Source organism: Lagenorhynchus albirostris, chromosome 3 (genome assembly GCF_949774975.1).
Source record: "Lagenorhynchus albirostris chromosome 3, mLagAlb1.1, whole genome shotgun sequence".
Taxonomy (NCBI): Eukaryota; Metazoa; Chordata; class Mammalia; order Artiodactyla; family Delphinidae; genus Lagenorhynchus; species Lagenorhynchus albirostris.
In genome coordinates, this window is record NC_083097.1 from 60,868,715 (window position 1) to 60,886,595 (window position 17,881).

General features: G+C 38.5%; 1 protein-coding gene across 3 annotated transcripts in view; it reads left to right on the plus strand.

Annotated features, from left to right (window-relative positions):
- Positions 1-17,881, plus strand: part of PDE8B (phosphodiesterase 8B) — a 254,440-nt gene that overhangs the window by 207,955 nt on the left and 28,604 nt on the right. For all 3 annotated transcript variants that reach the window (XM_060143155.1, XM_060143157.1, XM_060143156.1), the window contains 2 exons: positions 13,861-13,903; positions 17,614-17,691. In XM_060143155.1, coding sequence (XP_059999138.1) covers positions 13,861-13,903; positions 17,614-17,691 — 121 coding nt within the window. The remainder of the gene's footprint in view (positions 1-13,860; positions 13,904-17,613; positions 17,692-17,881) is intronic.

The following is a 17,881-nucleotide window of genomic DNA, read 5'->3' on the forward strand; positions in this document are numbered from 1 at the left end:
TTTTATTTCTGTTGCCTTAGGAGTTGACCTAAGAAAACATTGGTACAATTTATGTCAGAGAATATTTTGCCTATGCTCTCTTCTAGGAGTTTATGATGTCATGTCTTATGTTTAAGTCTTTAAGCCATTTTGAGTTTATTTTTGTGCATGGTGTGAGGGTGTGTTCTAACTTTACTGATTTACATGCATCTGTCCAACTTTCCCAGCACCACTTGCTGAAGAGATGATTTTTTCCCCCATTTTATATTCTTGCCTCCTTTTTCAAAGATTAATTGACCATAGGTGTGTGGGTGTATTTCTGAGCTTTGTATTCTGCTCCATTGATTCGTATGTCTGTTTTTATACCAGTATCACACTGTTTTGATTACTGTAGCTTTGTAGTATTGTCTGAAGTCCAGGAGAGTTATGCCTCCTGCTTTGTTTTTTTCCTCAGGATTGCTTTGGCAATTCTGGGTCTTTTATGATTCCATATAAATTTTTGGATTATTTGTTCTAGTTCTGTGAAAAATACCATGGGTAATTTGATAGGGATCGTATTAAATCTGTAGATTGCTTTGGGTAGTGTGGCCATTTTAACAATGTTAATTCTTCCAATCCAAGAGCATGGAATATCTTTCCATTTCTTTGAATTGTCTTTAATTTCCTTTATTAATGTTTTATGGTTCTCAGCATATAAGTCTTTCACCTCCTTGGTCAGGTTTATTCCTAGGTATTTTATTTTTTGTTGCTATTTTAAAAGGTATTGTTTTTTTTACATTCCCTTTCTGACATTTCATTGTTAGTGTAAAGAAATGCAACTGATTTTTTAATGTTAATCTTGTATCCTGCTACTTTGCTGAATTCATTTATTAGATCTAGTAGTTTTTGTGTGGAGTCCTTAGGGTTTTCTATATATAATATCGTGTCATCTGCGTAGAGTGACAGTTTTACCTCTTCCAAGAAGGAGTCACTTTTAAAACTTTATATCACCACAGTAATTGCTACCATAAAATGGAATACCACAATAGTTAGCCATAATGAAAGGTTAACAGTAAAACAGATGTAGTAGGAAAAAACCCCACAGTGTTAGTAAATCTAGAAAGCTATGGCTGTTGGTTGAAAGTTTGGAGACTGAGCCCCCTCTCCTTGGAAAGTGGTAGGTGTTAAAAACCCACCAACCTGAGGCTTTCTCCTTGATAAACCCAGAAGGCTTGGAAAAACATTAAAGGACAAATGACTTGAATATATGATTCCAGGTTATTTAGCATCAAATTTTGGAATGCCCTTAACTTACCTTTTAACCCCTCAGCATCATACCCTTTGTGAAATGCTATGTTGGCACTTTTGAACCAGCTTCCTGAAACTATCTGTTTTGTTTTCTGTCACATCCCCAGTGTCTGGAACATTACCTAGACACATAGTACACGCTCAACACAGAGTGAATAAGTTCATTGTGACAGGACTTGTTTTTTGTCCCCTATTAGTAAATCCCTTGAGAGCAGGGACTAGGTCCTAACCACCTTTGTCTCACAGGCCCAATAAATATTTCTTGAATTGAATTAGAAGATGAGGTATCAATTAGAGATGCCCTTTTTCTCCTGGGGGTGATTGTTCACAAAATGTAAGCAAAGATTCTAATGAACAGCATTTTCAGAACCTCAGGACACACAATGATAACGCTGTTTTACAATTCTGTCCTCTCATTGCTAATTTTTCCTTTGTGCTGTCCCACCTCTGGGTAGCTTTCAAAGGGCCTGATTTATTAAGCAAAGGTCCTGCTGATTGCTTCTATCTTACGCTAATCTCAGTGCAAGCAAAGTCTGGCTGTCATTAAGCAGTTTAATGAATCTCTGTTGAGTGCTGGGGTAACAGGAGTGAGAAAATGTTAGATCATTGCAGTTCCCTCATTCTCTTGACAAAACCTAGCAGGCCTCTGAGTTTACACAATAGAACATTTAGCAAAAGTGCCATCAGTCATGGATAGTTCTTTGAGAGCAAGAAACGTTAAGCAAAATGAAATTTCTTTCATATAAGTTTATATATAAGTTTGATCTATGTTTCCCTTTGTCACTGAGCAGTGAGGGGACACAGGCTAGAGGCATGATGGCACAGAAGTGAGAAACACAGATGTGCTGCTTATGTGTCTACCTTAAAGGAAATGATTTCTGTAAACTAAAATCCATCCTGAAAAAGCAAGCGTGCTGCATCCATATTCTCAACAAACAGGATACATCTACGAAAGAGCAGGCCGAGGGGACCAGCATTATCTGGGCACCCACCATTTGCTAGGCCAGTGGTTCTCAAAGTATGGCCACTGGATCAGCAGCCTCAGCCTTACAGAACTTGTTAGAAATGCAACTTCTCAGGCCCTGACCTACACCTACTGAAACAGAAATTATGGGGGCCCAGCACAACAGATGTGTGGTTGTGTGTGTGTGTGTGTGTGTGTGTGTGTGTGTGTGTGTGTGTGTGTTGTGTGTGTGATTTTTCTTCTTTTTTGGCTGCACCTCACGGCATGTGGGATTTTAGTTCTCCAACCAGGGATCAAACCCGTACCCCCTGCAGCGGAAGCACGGAGTCTTAACCACTGGACCGCCAGGGAAGTCCCAGCAGTGTGGTTTTAACCAGCCTTCTATGTGACTCTGACATAAAAGACCAGGCTGAGAGCTAGTAGGCTAGGCATTTTGTACACATTCCTTTAATCCTCTTAGATCCTAAAAAGTAGGCATTGGTCCCCATTTACCCATAAGGAAACTGAGACTCAGTGAAGTTCATACGTTTACACAACTAAAAATGGAGCTATCAGAAGATCTGTTGGCAATCCTATGATTTTTCAGCTTGAATCAGTGTTTCTCAAACTGTAATGTGTAATCAAATCACTTAGAGATTACATGTTAAAATGCAGATTCTGATTCAGAGTCTGGAGTGAGCCTGGGAGTGGGTGGAGTTAACAAGCTAACAAGCTCCAGGTGTTGCCAGTGCTGCTGGTACAGAGCATTCTGAGTGGGGAGGCATCAGGAATGGCAGCGTGGTCCCCAGACCTGCAGCCCTGGCCTCACCTGGGAAATTGTTAGAGATCCAATTCTAGGCAGAAGTTTGAGAATCACTATCATATTTCCATATTAGAAAACTCAGTATTTACCAGGTATGAAGCAAAGTGGTCCTTACGTGGTAGGTATTTGAAAGCAATTAAAAGAGAAGCTGGACAAGGGATAAAAGATAAAACATCTAAGCCTGAATGGTCGCTTGCATTAGGTGTTTTCCCATGAGATAAGCATAGAAAAATGATTATCACTGGGCTACATCATGAGAGTCCTTCTCTGTGTAAAGGCTTTTGCAAGTGCCTGTTGAATGTAGGGCCAGTGGACACTAGTGAGAGAAGTAAGAGAAGTTTTGACCAAGGGATACCAGCCATATCTGAACATGCTAGATCGGAGACTGCACAAAAGGTTGTTTAAGTTTTTCCAAGAAAATACCTAACAGCACAGGAGATATTTATTTTCAGCAAATTAACAAAAAAAAAAAAACAGCTTGAGATCCTTCTTTTTAATCTTGTGTAATCTTAAATATTCATATGCATTTTCATTTATATCAAACCAATGCATGTTGCTTTGATATAAGTAACATTTTAAATTACCATCAAGATAAAAGAGCAGAGATGATGTTACTTTGAGTCTGTAAGGCTCATAAAATTAACTGAAGTGCGGAGATCTGACACGGAGCATCAATTGGTATCCAGGCAACTTCTCCTCTGTCTCGGTGCTATAGTATTTTGAGAAACCAGACTCAGAGTACGTGAGAACAACGACAACAACTTGTCCATGGCTTTGGGAGCTTATGTAAAGGTAACCGTTGAGGACAGGGATCCAGAATGTTGCATGAGGCGTTTGCTTTCAGTGTTTGGAGAACACTGTTGGTGTTTGTTTGCTGTTTGGGAATTTTGAGAAGTGTATCTTCAAGTGGTTTTTGAAAATAGAGCAGATAGAAAGGATCTTTGATCTATGCATCAGATATTCATACCTTCTGAGGAAATACTCATCAGAGTATCTTCAGTAAAGAAAGATGATCAAAGAAATTCTGTATTAGACCACTCACACTATCATTTTCCTTGCATGTAAATGAAGGGAGGGTCTCGAATGACTCAGTTCCCATAATCAAGTTTCTCATCCAGCGTTCAAACTCCACTGCATTACTGAAGTCATGTCATTATACGTGAAAGCGTTGTTTTGTCATGAAGTTTTTGGTCAAGAATGTTCACCCTTAAAGATTTCTTACACTGATTATTTAAGAGAATAGTGCTTTTCTTCATCTTAACCAGGTTTTTACCCCTTTTCATCATATTTGGGGTGGGGAAGACGCAAAAAACAAGCAAACAACACAAAGCCAAAGGTTGAAAACTCTGATCAAAGCCAGCACTCTTCTGTATAATCAAGAAATACTTCAAAGTCACTTATCATTCCTTTACAAATGTATGTACAGATATGAACAATCATTTTGTTTTTTAAATAATATCTACTGGGTTTTATCACTGCATTGATTACGATGAGAAACTTAACAAAGAATCTCTCAGAGGCGCAGCAACTGGTTCAGGGACGAGGGTGCACTCAGGTGTTTGATAGCCTTGATTTCTCACCATCACACCAGCTCTTTTGCTTGTCATAGATTTGACGCTATCAGAGCACATGGATTTTTTTTTAAATCACTACTGTATTTGCTTTTTTTAAAAAAAACACTCATTTTATGGAAAACTTCCTTATCAGTATTCTACCATGAAATGCTTTAGAGCCATCCGTATTAAGTATAATCAACAAAGACCAATATGATGGTCAAATCATTAACAACAGTGTTTTCACCACAAGCTATAAGGTAAAGAACCTGGTTAACCTCAGTTCTTATGGACTCATATTTACTGAACTTCTATGTGCAAGTAGTATGTTAGCACTCAGTATACAAAGGTAATCAAGTGAGACACAGCTCCTGCTAAAAGTAGGACTTACAGTTGGGAAGGATAACAAACAATCAAATAAGAACAAAGTTATGAACTGTAAAAAAAACGCAATAAAGGAAAAGTCCATTGAGAACATAGGACACTAGGACTTAACCTCGTGAGGGACTGGGATGGGCAGGAAATACCCGGGAAAGCTTCCCTGAGAAACCACCGTTCAGCTAAGATCTGCAGGATAAATAGGCAAAAGGAAGAGAATGGGTTGGGAAGCTTTCTGAGCAAGAGTCACATGTGCAAAGGCTCTGAGGTAGTAAAGAACATGGAAAAATGAGAGGGATGGCAGTGTGGCCTGCAAGCTGAAAGCCCAGGACAGAGTAGCAGGGGTCAGTGGTGCATCTGGGGAGCTGGCAGGGGCCAGGGTGAGCACAGCCTCATAGCCAGGTTGTCAAATGGGGCTGACCCTGAGACTGATTGGGAAGTGTGAGTTTTAAGCAGGAGAATGACAGGATTAAATGTACAGTTTTGCAAGATTACACTCATTGAACAGTTGAGAATGGATTAGGTTGTGAGGGTTATTGCTGAGGTTAGAGTTAGACGAGAGCTGATGGTAGCCTTGTACTCTGACAGAGGAGAGAAATGGGTAATCCCAGAGGTGTTTAGAGGTGAGATTTTACAGGATTTGATGATGGACTAGTCATGAGGATGAGAGAAAAGAAAGCATCACGGATGACCCCCAGGCTCACATACTGGGAACCTGGTGATTTTAATTACGACTGATGCCTCGTATGACTGTCATTCCGTAATGACAAAAGCAGATTCAGATATTTCTACCAAATGCTTTTCACACTCTCCCAAGGTGATTCTGAAATGAATGTTGAAGGAGGTATCTAGTATTTATTTGCTTGTTAGCTTGTTATTGTTGTGATCCTTGCCTTGACTCATTTTTTTTTAACATCTTTACTGGAGTATAATTGCTTTACAATGGTGGTTAGTTTCTGCTTTATAACAAATTGAATCAGCTATACATATATCACCATATCTCCTCCCTCTTGCGTCTCCCTCCCACCCTCCCTATCCCACCCCTCTAGGTGGACACAAAGCACCGAGCTGATCTCCCTGTGCTATGTGGCTGCTTCCCACTAGCTACCTATTTTACATTTGGTAGTGTATATATAAGTCCATGCCACTCTCTCACTACATCCCAGCTTACCCTTCCCCCTCCCTGTGTCCTCAAGTCCATTCGCAACGTCTGCGTCTTTATTTCTGTCCTGCCCCTAGGTTCTTCAGAACCAATTTTTTTTTTTATTCCATATATATGTGTGAGCATACGGGATTTGTTTTTCTCTTTCTGACTTACTTCACTCTGTATAACAGACTCTAGGTCCATCTACCTCACTACAAATAACTCAATTTCATTTCTTTTTATAGCTGAGTAATATTCCATTGTATATATGTGCCACATCTTCTTTATCCATTCATCTGTCGATGGACACTTAGGTTGCTTCCATGTCCTGGCTATTGTAAATAGTGCTTCAGTGAACATTGTGGTACATGACTCTTTTTGAATTATGGTTTTCTCAGGGTATATGCCCAGTAGTGGGATTACTGGGTCGTATAGTAGTTCTATTTTTAGTTTTGTAAGGAACCACCATATGGTTCTCCATAGTGCCTGTATCAATTTACATTCCCACCAACAGAGCAAGAGGGTTCCCTTTTCTCCACACCCTCTCCAGAATTTATTAATTGTAGATTTTTTGATGATGGCCATTCTGACTGGTGTGAGGTGATACCTCATTATAGTTTTGATTTGCATTTCTCTAATGATTAGTGATGTTGAGCACCCTTTCATGTGTTTGTTGGCAATCTGTATATCTTATTTGGAGAAATGTCTATTTAGGTCTTCTGCCCATTTTTGGATTGGGTTTTTTTTTTGATATTGAGCTGCATGAACTGCTTGTATATTTTGGAGATTAATCCTTTGTCAGTTGCTTCACTTGCAAATATTTTCTCCCATTCTGAGGGTTATCTCTTCATCTTGTTTATAGTTTCCTTTGCTGTGCAAAAGCTTTTAAGCTTCATTAGGTCCCATTTGTTTATTTTTGTTTTTATTTCCATTTCTCTAGCAGGTAGGTCAAAAAGGATCTTGCTGTGATTTATGTCAGAGTGTTCTGCCTATGTTTTCTTTTAAGAGTTTTATAGTGTGTGGCCTTACATTTAGGCCTTTAATCCATTTTGAGTTTATTTTTGTGTATGGTGTTAGGGAGTGTTCTAATTTCATTCTTTTACATGTAGCTGTCCAGTTTTCCCAGCACCACTTATTGAAGAGGCTGTCTTTTCTCTGTTGTATATTCTTGCCTCCTTTATCAAAGATGAGGTGAACATATATGCATAGGTTTCTCTCTGGGCTTTCTATCCTGTTCCATTGATCTATATTTCTGTTTTTGTGCCAGTACCATACTGTCTTGATTACTGTAGCTTTGTAGTATGGTCTGAAGTCCGGAAGCCTGATTCCAACAGCTCCATTTTTCTTTCTCATGATTGCTTTGGCTATTTGGGGTCTTTTGTGTTTCCATACAAATTGTGAAATTTTTTGTTCTAGTTCTGTGAAAAATGCCATTGTTTAGTTTGATGGGGATTGCATTGAATCTGTAGATTGCTTTGGGTACTGTAGTCATTTTTACAATGTTGATTCTTCCAATCCAAGAACATGGTATATCTCTCCATCTGTATTTATCATCTTTAATATCTTTCATCAGTGTCTTATAGTTTTCTGCATAGAGGTCTTTTGTCTCCTTAGGTAGGTTTATTCCTAGGTATTTTATTCTTTTTGTTGCAATAGTAAATGGGAGTGTTTCCTTAATTTATCTTTCAGATTTTTCATCATTAGTGTAGAGGAATGCAAGAGATTTCTGTGTATTAATTTTGTATCCTGCTACTTTACCAAATTCATTGATGAGCTCTAGCAGTTTTCTGGTAACATCTTTAGGATTCTCTATGTATAGTATCAGGTCATCTGCAAACAGTGACAGCTTTACTTCTTCTTTTCCAATTTGGATTTCTTTTTTTTTTTTCTTCTCTGATTGCCATGGCTAAAAGTTCCAAAACTATGTTGAATATTAGTGGTGAGAGTGGGCAACCTTGTCTTGTTCCTGGTCTTAGTGGAAATGGTTTCTGTTTTTCACCATTGAGAATGATGTTGGTTGTGGGTTTGTAAAATATGGCCTTTATTATGTTGAGGTAAGTTCCCTCTATGCCTACTTTCTCGAGGATTATCATAAATTGGTGTTGAATTTTGTTGAAAGCTTTTTCTGCATCTATTGAGATGATCATATGGGTTTTATCCTTCAGTTTGTTAGTATGGTGTATCACATTAATTGATTTGCATATATTGAAGAATCCTTGCATTCCTGGGATAAACCCCACTTGATCATGGTGTATGATCCTTTTAATGTGCTGTTGGATTCTGTTTGCTAGTATTTTGTTGAGGCTATTTGCATCTATGTTCATCAGTGATATTGGCCTGTAGTTCTCTTCTTTTGTGAACATCTTTCTCTGGTTTTGGTATCAGAGTGACGGTGGCCTCGTTGAATGAGTTTGGCAGTATTCCTCCCTCTGCTATATTTTGGAAGAGTTTGAGAAGGATAGGTGTTAGCTCTTCTCTAAATGTTTGATAGTATTCGCCTGTGAAGCCATCTGGTTCTGGGCTTTTGTTTGCTGGAAGATTTTTGATCACAGTCTCAATTTCAGTGCTTGTGATTGGTCTGTTTATATTTTCTATTTCTTCTTGGTTCAGTCTCGAAAGGTTGTACTTTTCTAAGAATTTGTCCATTTCTTCCAGGTTGTCCATTTTATTGGCATATAGTTGCTTGTAGTAATCTCTCATGATCCTTTGTATTTCTGCAGTATCAGTTGTTACTTCTGCTTTTTCATCTAATTCTATTGATTTGAGTCTTCTCCATTTTTTTCTTGATGAGTCTGGCTAATGGTTTATCAATTTTGTTTATCTTCTCAAAGAACCAGCTTTTAGTTTTATTGATCTTTGCTATTGTTTCCTTCATTTCTTTTTCATTTATTTCTGATCTGATCTTTATGATTTCTTTCCTTCTGCTAACTTTAGGGGTTCTTTTGTTCTTCTCTAATTGCTTTAGGTGTAAGGTTAGGTTGTTTATTTGAGACATTTCTTGTTTCTTGAGGTAGGGTTGTATTGCTATAAACTTCCCTCTTAGAACTGCTTTTGCTACATCCCATAGGTTTTGGGTTGTTGTGTCTCCATTGTCATTTGTTTCTAGGTATTTTTTTATGTCCTCAGTGATCTCTTGCTTATTAAGTAGTGTATTGTTTAGCCTCCGTGTGTTTGTATTTTTTCCAGATTTTTTCCTGTAATTGATATCTAGTCTCATAGCATATATAGATCTCATAGCAAGAGATCCTCAGTGATCTCTTGCTTATTAAGTAGTGTATTGTTTAGCCTCCGTGTGTTTGTATTTTTTCCAGATTTTTTCCTGTAATTGATATCTAGTCTCATAGCATTGTGGTCAGAAAAGATACTTGATACGATTTCAATTTTCTTAAATTTACCAAGGCTTGATTTGTGACCCAGGATATGATCTATCCTGGAGAATGTTCCATGAGCACTTGAGAAGAAAGTGTATTCTGTTGTTTTTGGATGGAATGTCCCATAAATATCTATTAAGTCCATCTTGTTTAATGTATCATTTAAAGCTTGTGTTTCCTTATTTATTTTCATTTTGGATGATCTGTCCATTGGTGAAAGTGGGGTGTTAAAGTCTCATACTATGATTGTGTTACTCTTGATTTCCCCTTTTATGGCTGTTAGCATTCGCCTTATTTATCGTGTGCTATGTTGGGTGCATAAATATTTACAATTGTTATATCTTCTTCTTGGATTGATTCCCTTCATCATTATGTAGTGTCCTTCTTTGTCTCTTGTAATAGTCTTTGTTTTAAAGTCTATTTTGGCTGATATGAGAATTGCTACTCCAGCTTTCTTTTGATTTCCATTTGCATGGAATATCTTTTTCATCCCCTCACTTTCAGTCTGTATGTGTCCCTAGGTCTGAAGTGGGTCTCTTGTAGACAGCATATATACAGGTCTTGTTTTTGTATCCATTCAGCCAGTGTGTGTCTTTTGGTTGGAGCATTTAATCCATTTATGTTTAAGGTAGTTATCGATATGTGTCTTCCTATGTTACCATTTTCTTAATTGTTTGGGGTTTGTTATTGTAGGTCTTTTCCTTCTCTTGTGTTTCCTGCCTAGAGACGTTCCTTTAGCATTTGTTGTAAAGCTGGTTTGGTGCTGCTGAACTCTCTTAACTTTTGCTTGTCTGTAAAGGTTTTAATTTCTCCTCGAATCTGAATGAGATCCTTGCTCGGTAGAGTAATCTTGGTTGTAGGTTTTTCTCTTTCATCACTTTAAATATGTCCTGCCAGTCTCTTCTGGCTTGCAGAGTTTCTGCTGAAAGATCAGCTGTTAACCTTATGGGGATTCCCTTGTATGTTATTTGTTGGGTCATAGTGTAGGCATATGTTTAATTTTGTAATAAACTACCAGACCTTTTTCGTAGTGTCTGTACACTTTATACACCCTCCAACATGTGAGAGTTCTACTTGTTCCACATACTTGACAGAATTTCCTTTTTAGACATTCTGGTGGATGTGTAAAGAAAATATCGTCTTAAAATGATTATTCTTTAAGAGGAAAACAATCAAATGACCCTGAAATCACACATACACGCACGTGTACACACACACACCCAGAATTCGTAGTGCTTTTGAGCCAAGCATAATCAGGTATCTGTACACAAAGCATTTAGCACAAGGACAGTAACACTTGTGGGAACCTATAGTATTTTAAGGAATTAAAAGATTGGAATTATGATTTTTTTTTCCCCAAAAACAGGCTATAAGCTTCCAAGGCCTTGCTAAGAAATTCCAGCTTTGAGCTCTGGCAAGAGTGGCACAGGCAAGGCCAGCAGTATTCACATTGCAGAACCTTAGTGCTGAAGCCTGGGGGACACATGATATCAGAATTCTTAGTCATTACTGTATGCATTTCCATTACAAAAGGGAAAACAAAAACACTACACTCTGGAGAGATTGGCTGACGTGTAACCATTGAATTACGATTTCTTTTCTTTGCTTTAGCATGCATGTGACAAAACCTATCGATAGCAGAGATTGAAACCCTCCCCAAAATTACACAGAAAATTGTATTCAGACACATGCCCTTCACTGAACCCAGGGATATTGTCCTCAGACCCCAGTTTAACAAGCTTGCACCGGGGCTTCCCTTCTGGGGCCTGACTATAGAGAGCAACGTGACAAAGAGAAGTGGTTTTAGATGGAGAGAGCTGGGTTTGAAATTGGGATCTGCTGCGTGCTAGCTGTGTGGTTCAGACAAGCCCCTCAACTTCTCGAAACCTCAGCTTCTGCATCTGTCAGAAGGAATGACAACCTTTCCTCCTTTCAAGGGTGCTGTAATGACTAGATTGTAAATGTAGAGCTGCTAGCACCGTGCAGACATGTAAGAGATGGCTGCTTTGGTCACAGGAGAAGTGGTTCCTCCTCTGTTCCTGCCCACAGGCCTCTCCTGGCTGCCCACCAGAGAGTGCCAAACTACAGGACCACTCGTTCTCTGTATTTCTTCAGTGAACCTGACTGAGAATTATGAGGAAATAATTTTGGGTTTTTTTGTTTTGTTTTTTTTTGCGGTAAAAAAACACTGCTGTGGCCTCTCCCATTGCGGATGGAGCGCAGGCTCCGGACGCGCAGGCTCAGCGGCCATGGCTCACGGGCCCAGCCGCTCCACGCCATGTGGGATCTTCCCGGACCGGGGCACGAACCCGTGTCCCCTGCATCGGCAGGCGGACTCTCAACCACTGCGCCACCAGGGAAGCCCTGAGGAAATAATTTTAATAAAAGCATTCATACCAAGTTATAAATGATGGGTGGGTTTAGCCTTCCAAGAAGAAAATTGTAATTCTAAAAGAATTGTTTTCATTCACATGAATCTTTGGTTGTAAAAGGAGGTATCTGGGAGAGGCAGGAAGATAACCTGAGTTGGAAGCTTCAGTAAAAACCTAGCACTGCTGGGGTGTGATGGGCAAACTGTCCTCAGGCACTGCTCTTACCACAGAGGATTGTGAAGGGAATTATGACCTGACACAGCCCTGCAGAACCTCTGCGTGCAAAGCAAGTGGTGATTGGTTGTTTGAGGAGTACTTCCAGTTTCTGCTGCTGTCCCTAACGAAGAGCCCATCAGAGACAGATGAGCCAATTGAGGGCCACAGGTTTATGGGGATGCAGCGTGCTCAGCTCAGAAATCGCTGAATGCAACATCCTGTGTGGAGAAAGTCCAGAGCCACCTCAGCAGACAGACCCGGTACCTCTCCTCTCCCCTCCTCCCTGTCCCCTCTTCTCCCTTCAGGGGCAGGTGCACATTTCCGACCCAAAGGCAGGGTTGGACTGTGCATCTGCTGGACCTTGGGCTTCATCTAGTTCCGTCAAGACTAGATGGAGCACAAAGCCTACACTGACCTCCTAGGAGGCCCACAGTTCAATCAGCTGGCCTGCAGAAGTCAACGAAAGACAAGAAAGTGGCCATGGGGCTTTGTTCCTAAAGGAGAGATGTATTGTGAGTCAAAGAGAAAAGCTAAGCATTTAAAGATCACTTGCTTTTGAGCTGAAGCTGACTGAGAAAAAGTTGTATTCATTTGGTTATCAGAAATTCATACTGCACTCAGTAGCTTTGTAGCAAATGATCTTTATTTGTAAAGAAAAAACATAAAACAGTTGTTCACAGAAGAAATAAAAAGTTCCCATAGTTACGGGATAAATAAGCCACAGCCCTTAGTCACATATAAGGCCAAGATCTCACACAGGCTGGCTGTGTAATTTTTTCTGTAATTATGTGGAATGAACTGTGCAGAATAATTCATACAAAACCCCTATTTTAACACTTCAGTTTTACATGATGATTTTTCAATGGTTCAATCAAGCTGGAACATTTTACTGTATCTGAAATATATGGGACTTCTGGCTGTTACAGCTGATGCTGCTAAACATACTAATCTTCCCCCCATAAACAGTCCTACATACTCATCTGTCTTGTTTTTCAGGTTAATTTATTCCATTCATTCAGTGCTTACAAATGTGTGATGGTTTGAGAAACTGGAAGTAGGTGGATTTAGCAGCAAAGCAGTATGATTATAATCATGATAAAGCTAGGTGTGCCCCAGTAACAGTGTCTTAGTTATAAACACCAGAAATACAGAACCCCCAAAGAAAGCATATTTATTATTTCTAATGTTAATAACTGCACTAAACATTTGACAGATATGTACTGAGCATTAGCCCAAAAAAATTGATACCGAGAAAGAACTAGGTGCAAAATTGAATCTAAAGTTCAGACTTTATGAAGAAACATTTAGTAAATTGACTGTCTATAACTGAAGTGCATTTGAAGAGCTTTGGGGGAAAGTTTTTTAATATCCTAGGCTTAAATTTAGATTGCTTTTATATTACAGGAAAAATGTATAGCATGTCTGAAATATAAACAGAGTACATATAAAAATCTTAAATTTTGTTTTAAATTTTGGTTTTTTGTCTTTCTGCATTTCTGCAGACTGTCAAAATGAGAACAGCTGACTGGAGATCTAGACGTCTTGCTTAGAAAGTGTATCCCTTGGGTATCTCCCTGCTGTCAGGCTCAAGCATTCTATAAGTGTCTGGATGTAACAGAGAATTTGTCGTATTATCAGCTGGTGTCCATCTTTCATCTGTTCATATTATCTGTGCAACTTCTTGTTTTCTTGAATTTTTCAGAGTTTTTAATGAAATTGTTTGGCTGGAAATGTAACTAATACCATATTTTAAATCTCTTTTTCTTGCTTTACCAAACTTCTGAACAACTTTAGATTCACAAGGTTCATCGTGACTCAGGAGATAATTCTCAAACAGGTGAGAATACTTCAATTTCACTCATACATACTCAGGTGGAATTTGTGGGTTCAAGTCTATGAATCACTCTGAAGAAGTCTGGATTGACAGTCACCACCCCAGAACTTGGATTGCTGATATCTGAGTGCTGATACTGAAAGGTCTGAGAGCGAGGTTAAAAGCAGGATCCCTTAAAAAGCTTTGAATCTTCATTCACGGCAACCTTTTCTACTGAATGCCTTCTTCATCCTGGTTTCTTTTGCTGACTAGAAACCATGGAGAGCAAGATAAACTGAAAATAGAGAGTGGCCTGAAAGTCCAGGGGACACACATTATTATACCATAGTTAGTCTTCGCTTTCTTTGCAGCAGTCAGTGACTACATACAATTAGAAGATGTGAATGGGCCCTCGCCAGGCAGTCAGGAGCAGCAAATCACCATTTCAGCTGCCCACATCCTCACATCATACCTTGAGCAAGACTCTCACTGCCTGACTCCTGGTTTCCTCTGCCATAAAAAGAGGAGGCTGCTAATGACTTCTACATTTGAAAGGTCTAGAATTCTTTGATCGTTAGAGGGGAAAATCAGTCTGCTACCAAAGATTTAAAATTCTCGTTCCTGCACACACACCACACATTCTCTCCCTTGTTGGTGGCTTTCCCAGCCACTGAGGCATAAAGTTGGACCCTGGGCTACTTACTTTAGTGCCTTTCCTGGATTCTAAAATGGACCATATTTTTACCTACTCAGAAAGATTTCATTTGCTCTTTCTGAGCTTCAGTTTCTTCATTTGTAAAATGAATTAACAATGCCTATGAGAATTAAAGGAGAAAATGTATATAATGTCTAGCAGTACCTGGCGTTTAACTGTTTGGTATCCTTCTCCTCTTCCCTCTACACTTTTTCTCTGTCTCTTTCACAGATGTTTTAGTTTATTTCTTTAACCTAGTGAGAGTATTATTTTAACTTACTTAAGAGCTTCTGAGTGTCAAAAACTGTTATAAGCATTTTCATATCCTTTACAGTGCCCAGTATTGCCTTGCACATAATAGACACTCAATAAATACAGAACATTGATTAACTGAAACCATCCCATCTTGGAAAGCATAAGTTCCACCATTTATTAACTCTTGGACCTTAAGCTACCCACATAATCTCTCCAAGTTTAAATTTCCTCATCAGTAAAATGGGGATTGCACTATGTAGCTTTCAGAATTGTAATGATTATGTAAGATAATTACTATATTTAAAATAAATAGTAAGGCACAATGTCTGGTGCATAGTAGATGCTCAGTAAGTGGTAGCTATTTTTTTTTTAATTGATGACACTGTATCCTTTTTTGCCATTGAGTATAGCTATTTGAATCTCTCTTATCCTTCTTTTCTCTGGTTTTAAAGTTCATTCCACAACATCTTTTGAGAGAATGAATAAATGAATTCTTTGATTTAAATGGCCTTTATTGAATAAATAATTTCTCCAAACTTTTAGTCTTTTCTATTGCTATAGATTTTCTTAATTTTAGCTGAGATAAAAGAAAGAATAAGCATTATCCATCTTTGAATAATTATTTCTAGTGAATGATTTAGAATTCAACCAGCCAGCCTGGGCTATAGCCTCCCTAGTTTAGTTTTATTTGGAAACTACATTTTGAGGAATTCTTGTGCTCTTTAATCCTGAATTTAATCTTAAATATTTAATAAGTTAGATTTAATTTGTTATCTGGTAAACAACTGTTAGGAATGTGTATGATTATTACATTCCTAAATGTAATAGGCTAAATCCAATGTCTTGCAAGTGACCACTATTATTTCCTCAGGGTTTGAAAGATATAATATGATCTTAACAATATAATTTTATAGGTATCTTATAAAGAAGTACTGAAACTCAAATCCAAGGCTAGGAAAATTATTAAGTCAGGGTCTGAAAGAAAATTAGGCAAAGGGGTAGTAAAATAGTTTAAGTTAGGTATTTAAGACAAGGTCTTATGGCTGGCTATGTTGTTCAGATTAACTTTATAATAGTTCTGCCTTCCACTTTATGCTATATAAATATAATTCAAGTTTCATTACTGATTTAACCTTTTTAAAATTGAATCAGATGTTTAATGACATTAAAGTAAATGGTTAAAAAGGTGAGCTAAAGAAATATCTAAGACATACTATAAAGTGATAGCAAGTAGTAGAATAATATTATAACATGATCCCACATTTGCTTAAAAAGAGGTATACATGCAGATGAACAAATGTAATTAATAATAGGCAAACATGAACTTTATATTTACTATGTAGCAGGCACTGTTCTAAGTGCTATCTATGAATTAACTTGTTTACATCTCACAACAGCCTATGAATGCGGTGCTATAACTATCCCCACTTTGCAGGTGTGGATACTGAGACACAGAGAAGGAACGTTCCCAAAGTTGCACAGTATTAGATGGCATAGTGGAGATTGGAGTTTTGGCAATTTGGCTCTGGAACTGGTTATCTTAGTTACTATGCTCTCTTGCACTTTTTTTGGTGTCAGTAGACAGTTCTTTAAAAAGCATTGCATCTTCTTTTCTTTCTTGGAATATGATCATTTATCAGTGTCTAAGAAAAGCATCCCCCTGCTGAAACCTGCACATCTGCCTCCTTTCTGCACAGTGAGGAGAAATTCTGTGTTATGGCTAAGTTTCTCTCCTTGCTCATGGGTTACTCCTACAAGAAGCAAATGCCCTGAAAATGCAATTTTCTGAAGCCACCTCTGCTGCCCTGACATTTTTATCCTTTGGTCCTCACTGGTAGCATGCACCGTTTGATTAGATCTCACATTAATGTGACAGCACATTTTAAGCATTAAATTCAAAGTCTGCAAAGACTTACACAGATTTTTTTTCCCTCAGAAAACAAGGACAAAAGTGAGAGTTAAATTGTTGGAATTTGTTCGGATTAGAAAACTGCTTTTTCTTCTCTTCATTCCTGGGATCAACAGTCTGCATCATTTGATGAAATCATATCCTCAGGAGAACCTAGAAAACCATCAAGAGGTCTTTTACAGAGGGACCTAAACTTGGTCCAAATTAGTTTCTCAAACTCTACTCTCTGTGAACTTGACTAGTATTTTATTTCCTCAAATATCCCCATAGAAGCCTTCCCCACCCATGGAAATGTATTGTCCTTCATGTCAAAATGAATCCCTCAAAATTTCCCCCCGTTTGTTTTTTTGTTTTTTGTTTTTGTTTTTTTCCCGTACGCGGGCCTCTTCACTATTGTGGCCTCTCCCGCTGCGGAGCACAGGCTCCGGACGCGCAGGCTCAGCGGCCATGGCTCACGGGCCCAGCCGCTCCGCGGCATGTGGGATCTTCCCGGACCGGGGCACGAACCCGCGTTCCCTGCATCGGCAGGCGGACTCTCAACCACTGCGCCACCAGGGAAGCCTTCCCCCAAGTTTTAATGTTTATTTTCAAGAAGATATTTATTAATGGGACTAAGTAACCCTTAATAATAAGCTCCATTACAATGTAATGTGGTACCACAAGGAAAAGATGTCATTTTACAATTAATATGACTGATAATTCTGTGTGTGTTGATGATTTGAAGAGACAGTGGCTCACTATTTCTTAAAAATATTTTACAGTGCTTAAAAAGTAACCTCGTTTTCTTTGGAGAATGAGGGAAAAAATATGTCTAAACTTTGCCTGTGAATAAGCTTGAAAACTAATCACTCTCAATTACTACTCTGAAATCCTTAGAGTCTCATTCATTCAGACACAAGAACAGGAGGAAAGAGTCCATTGATGTGAAATCAATATCATCTCGAGGCAGTGATGGTAAGTTTTTCAGATTTCCTTGACTTTAAAGTGTAGAAAATGACACAGGAATATATTTAAGAATTCCTCAGCATATAAACAAAACCCCAAGGAATAGGATTACAACTAAACTGGCTTTTTTCCTGTAGATGGAAAAAATTTTAGGCCTTTTTATTCTTTTTTTACTTTTTATATAGTCTTTGCCTTTTCT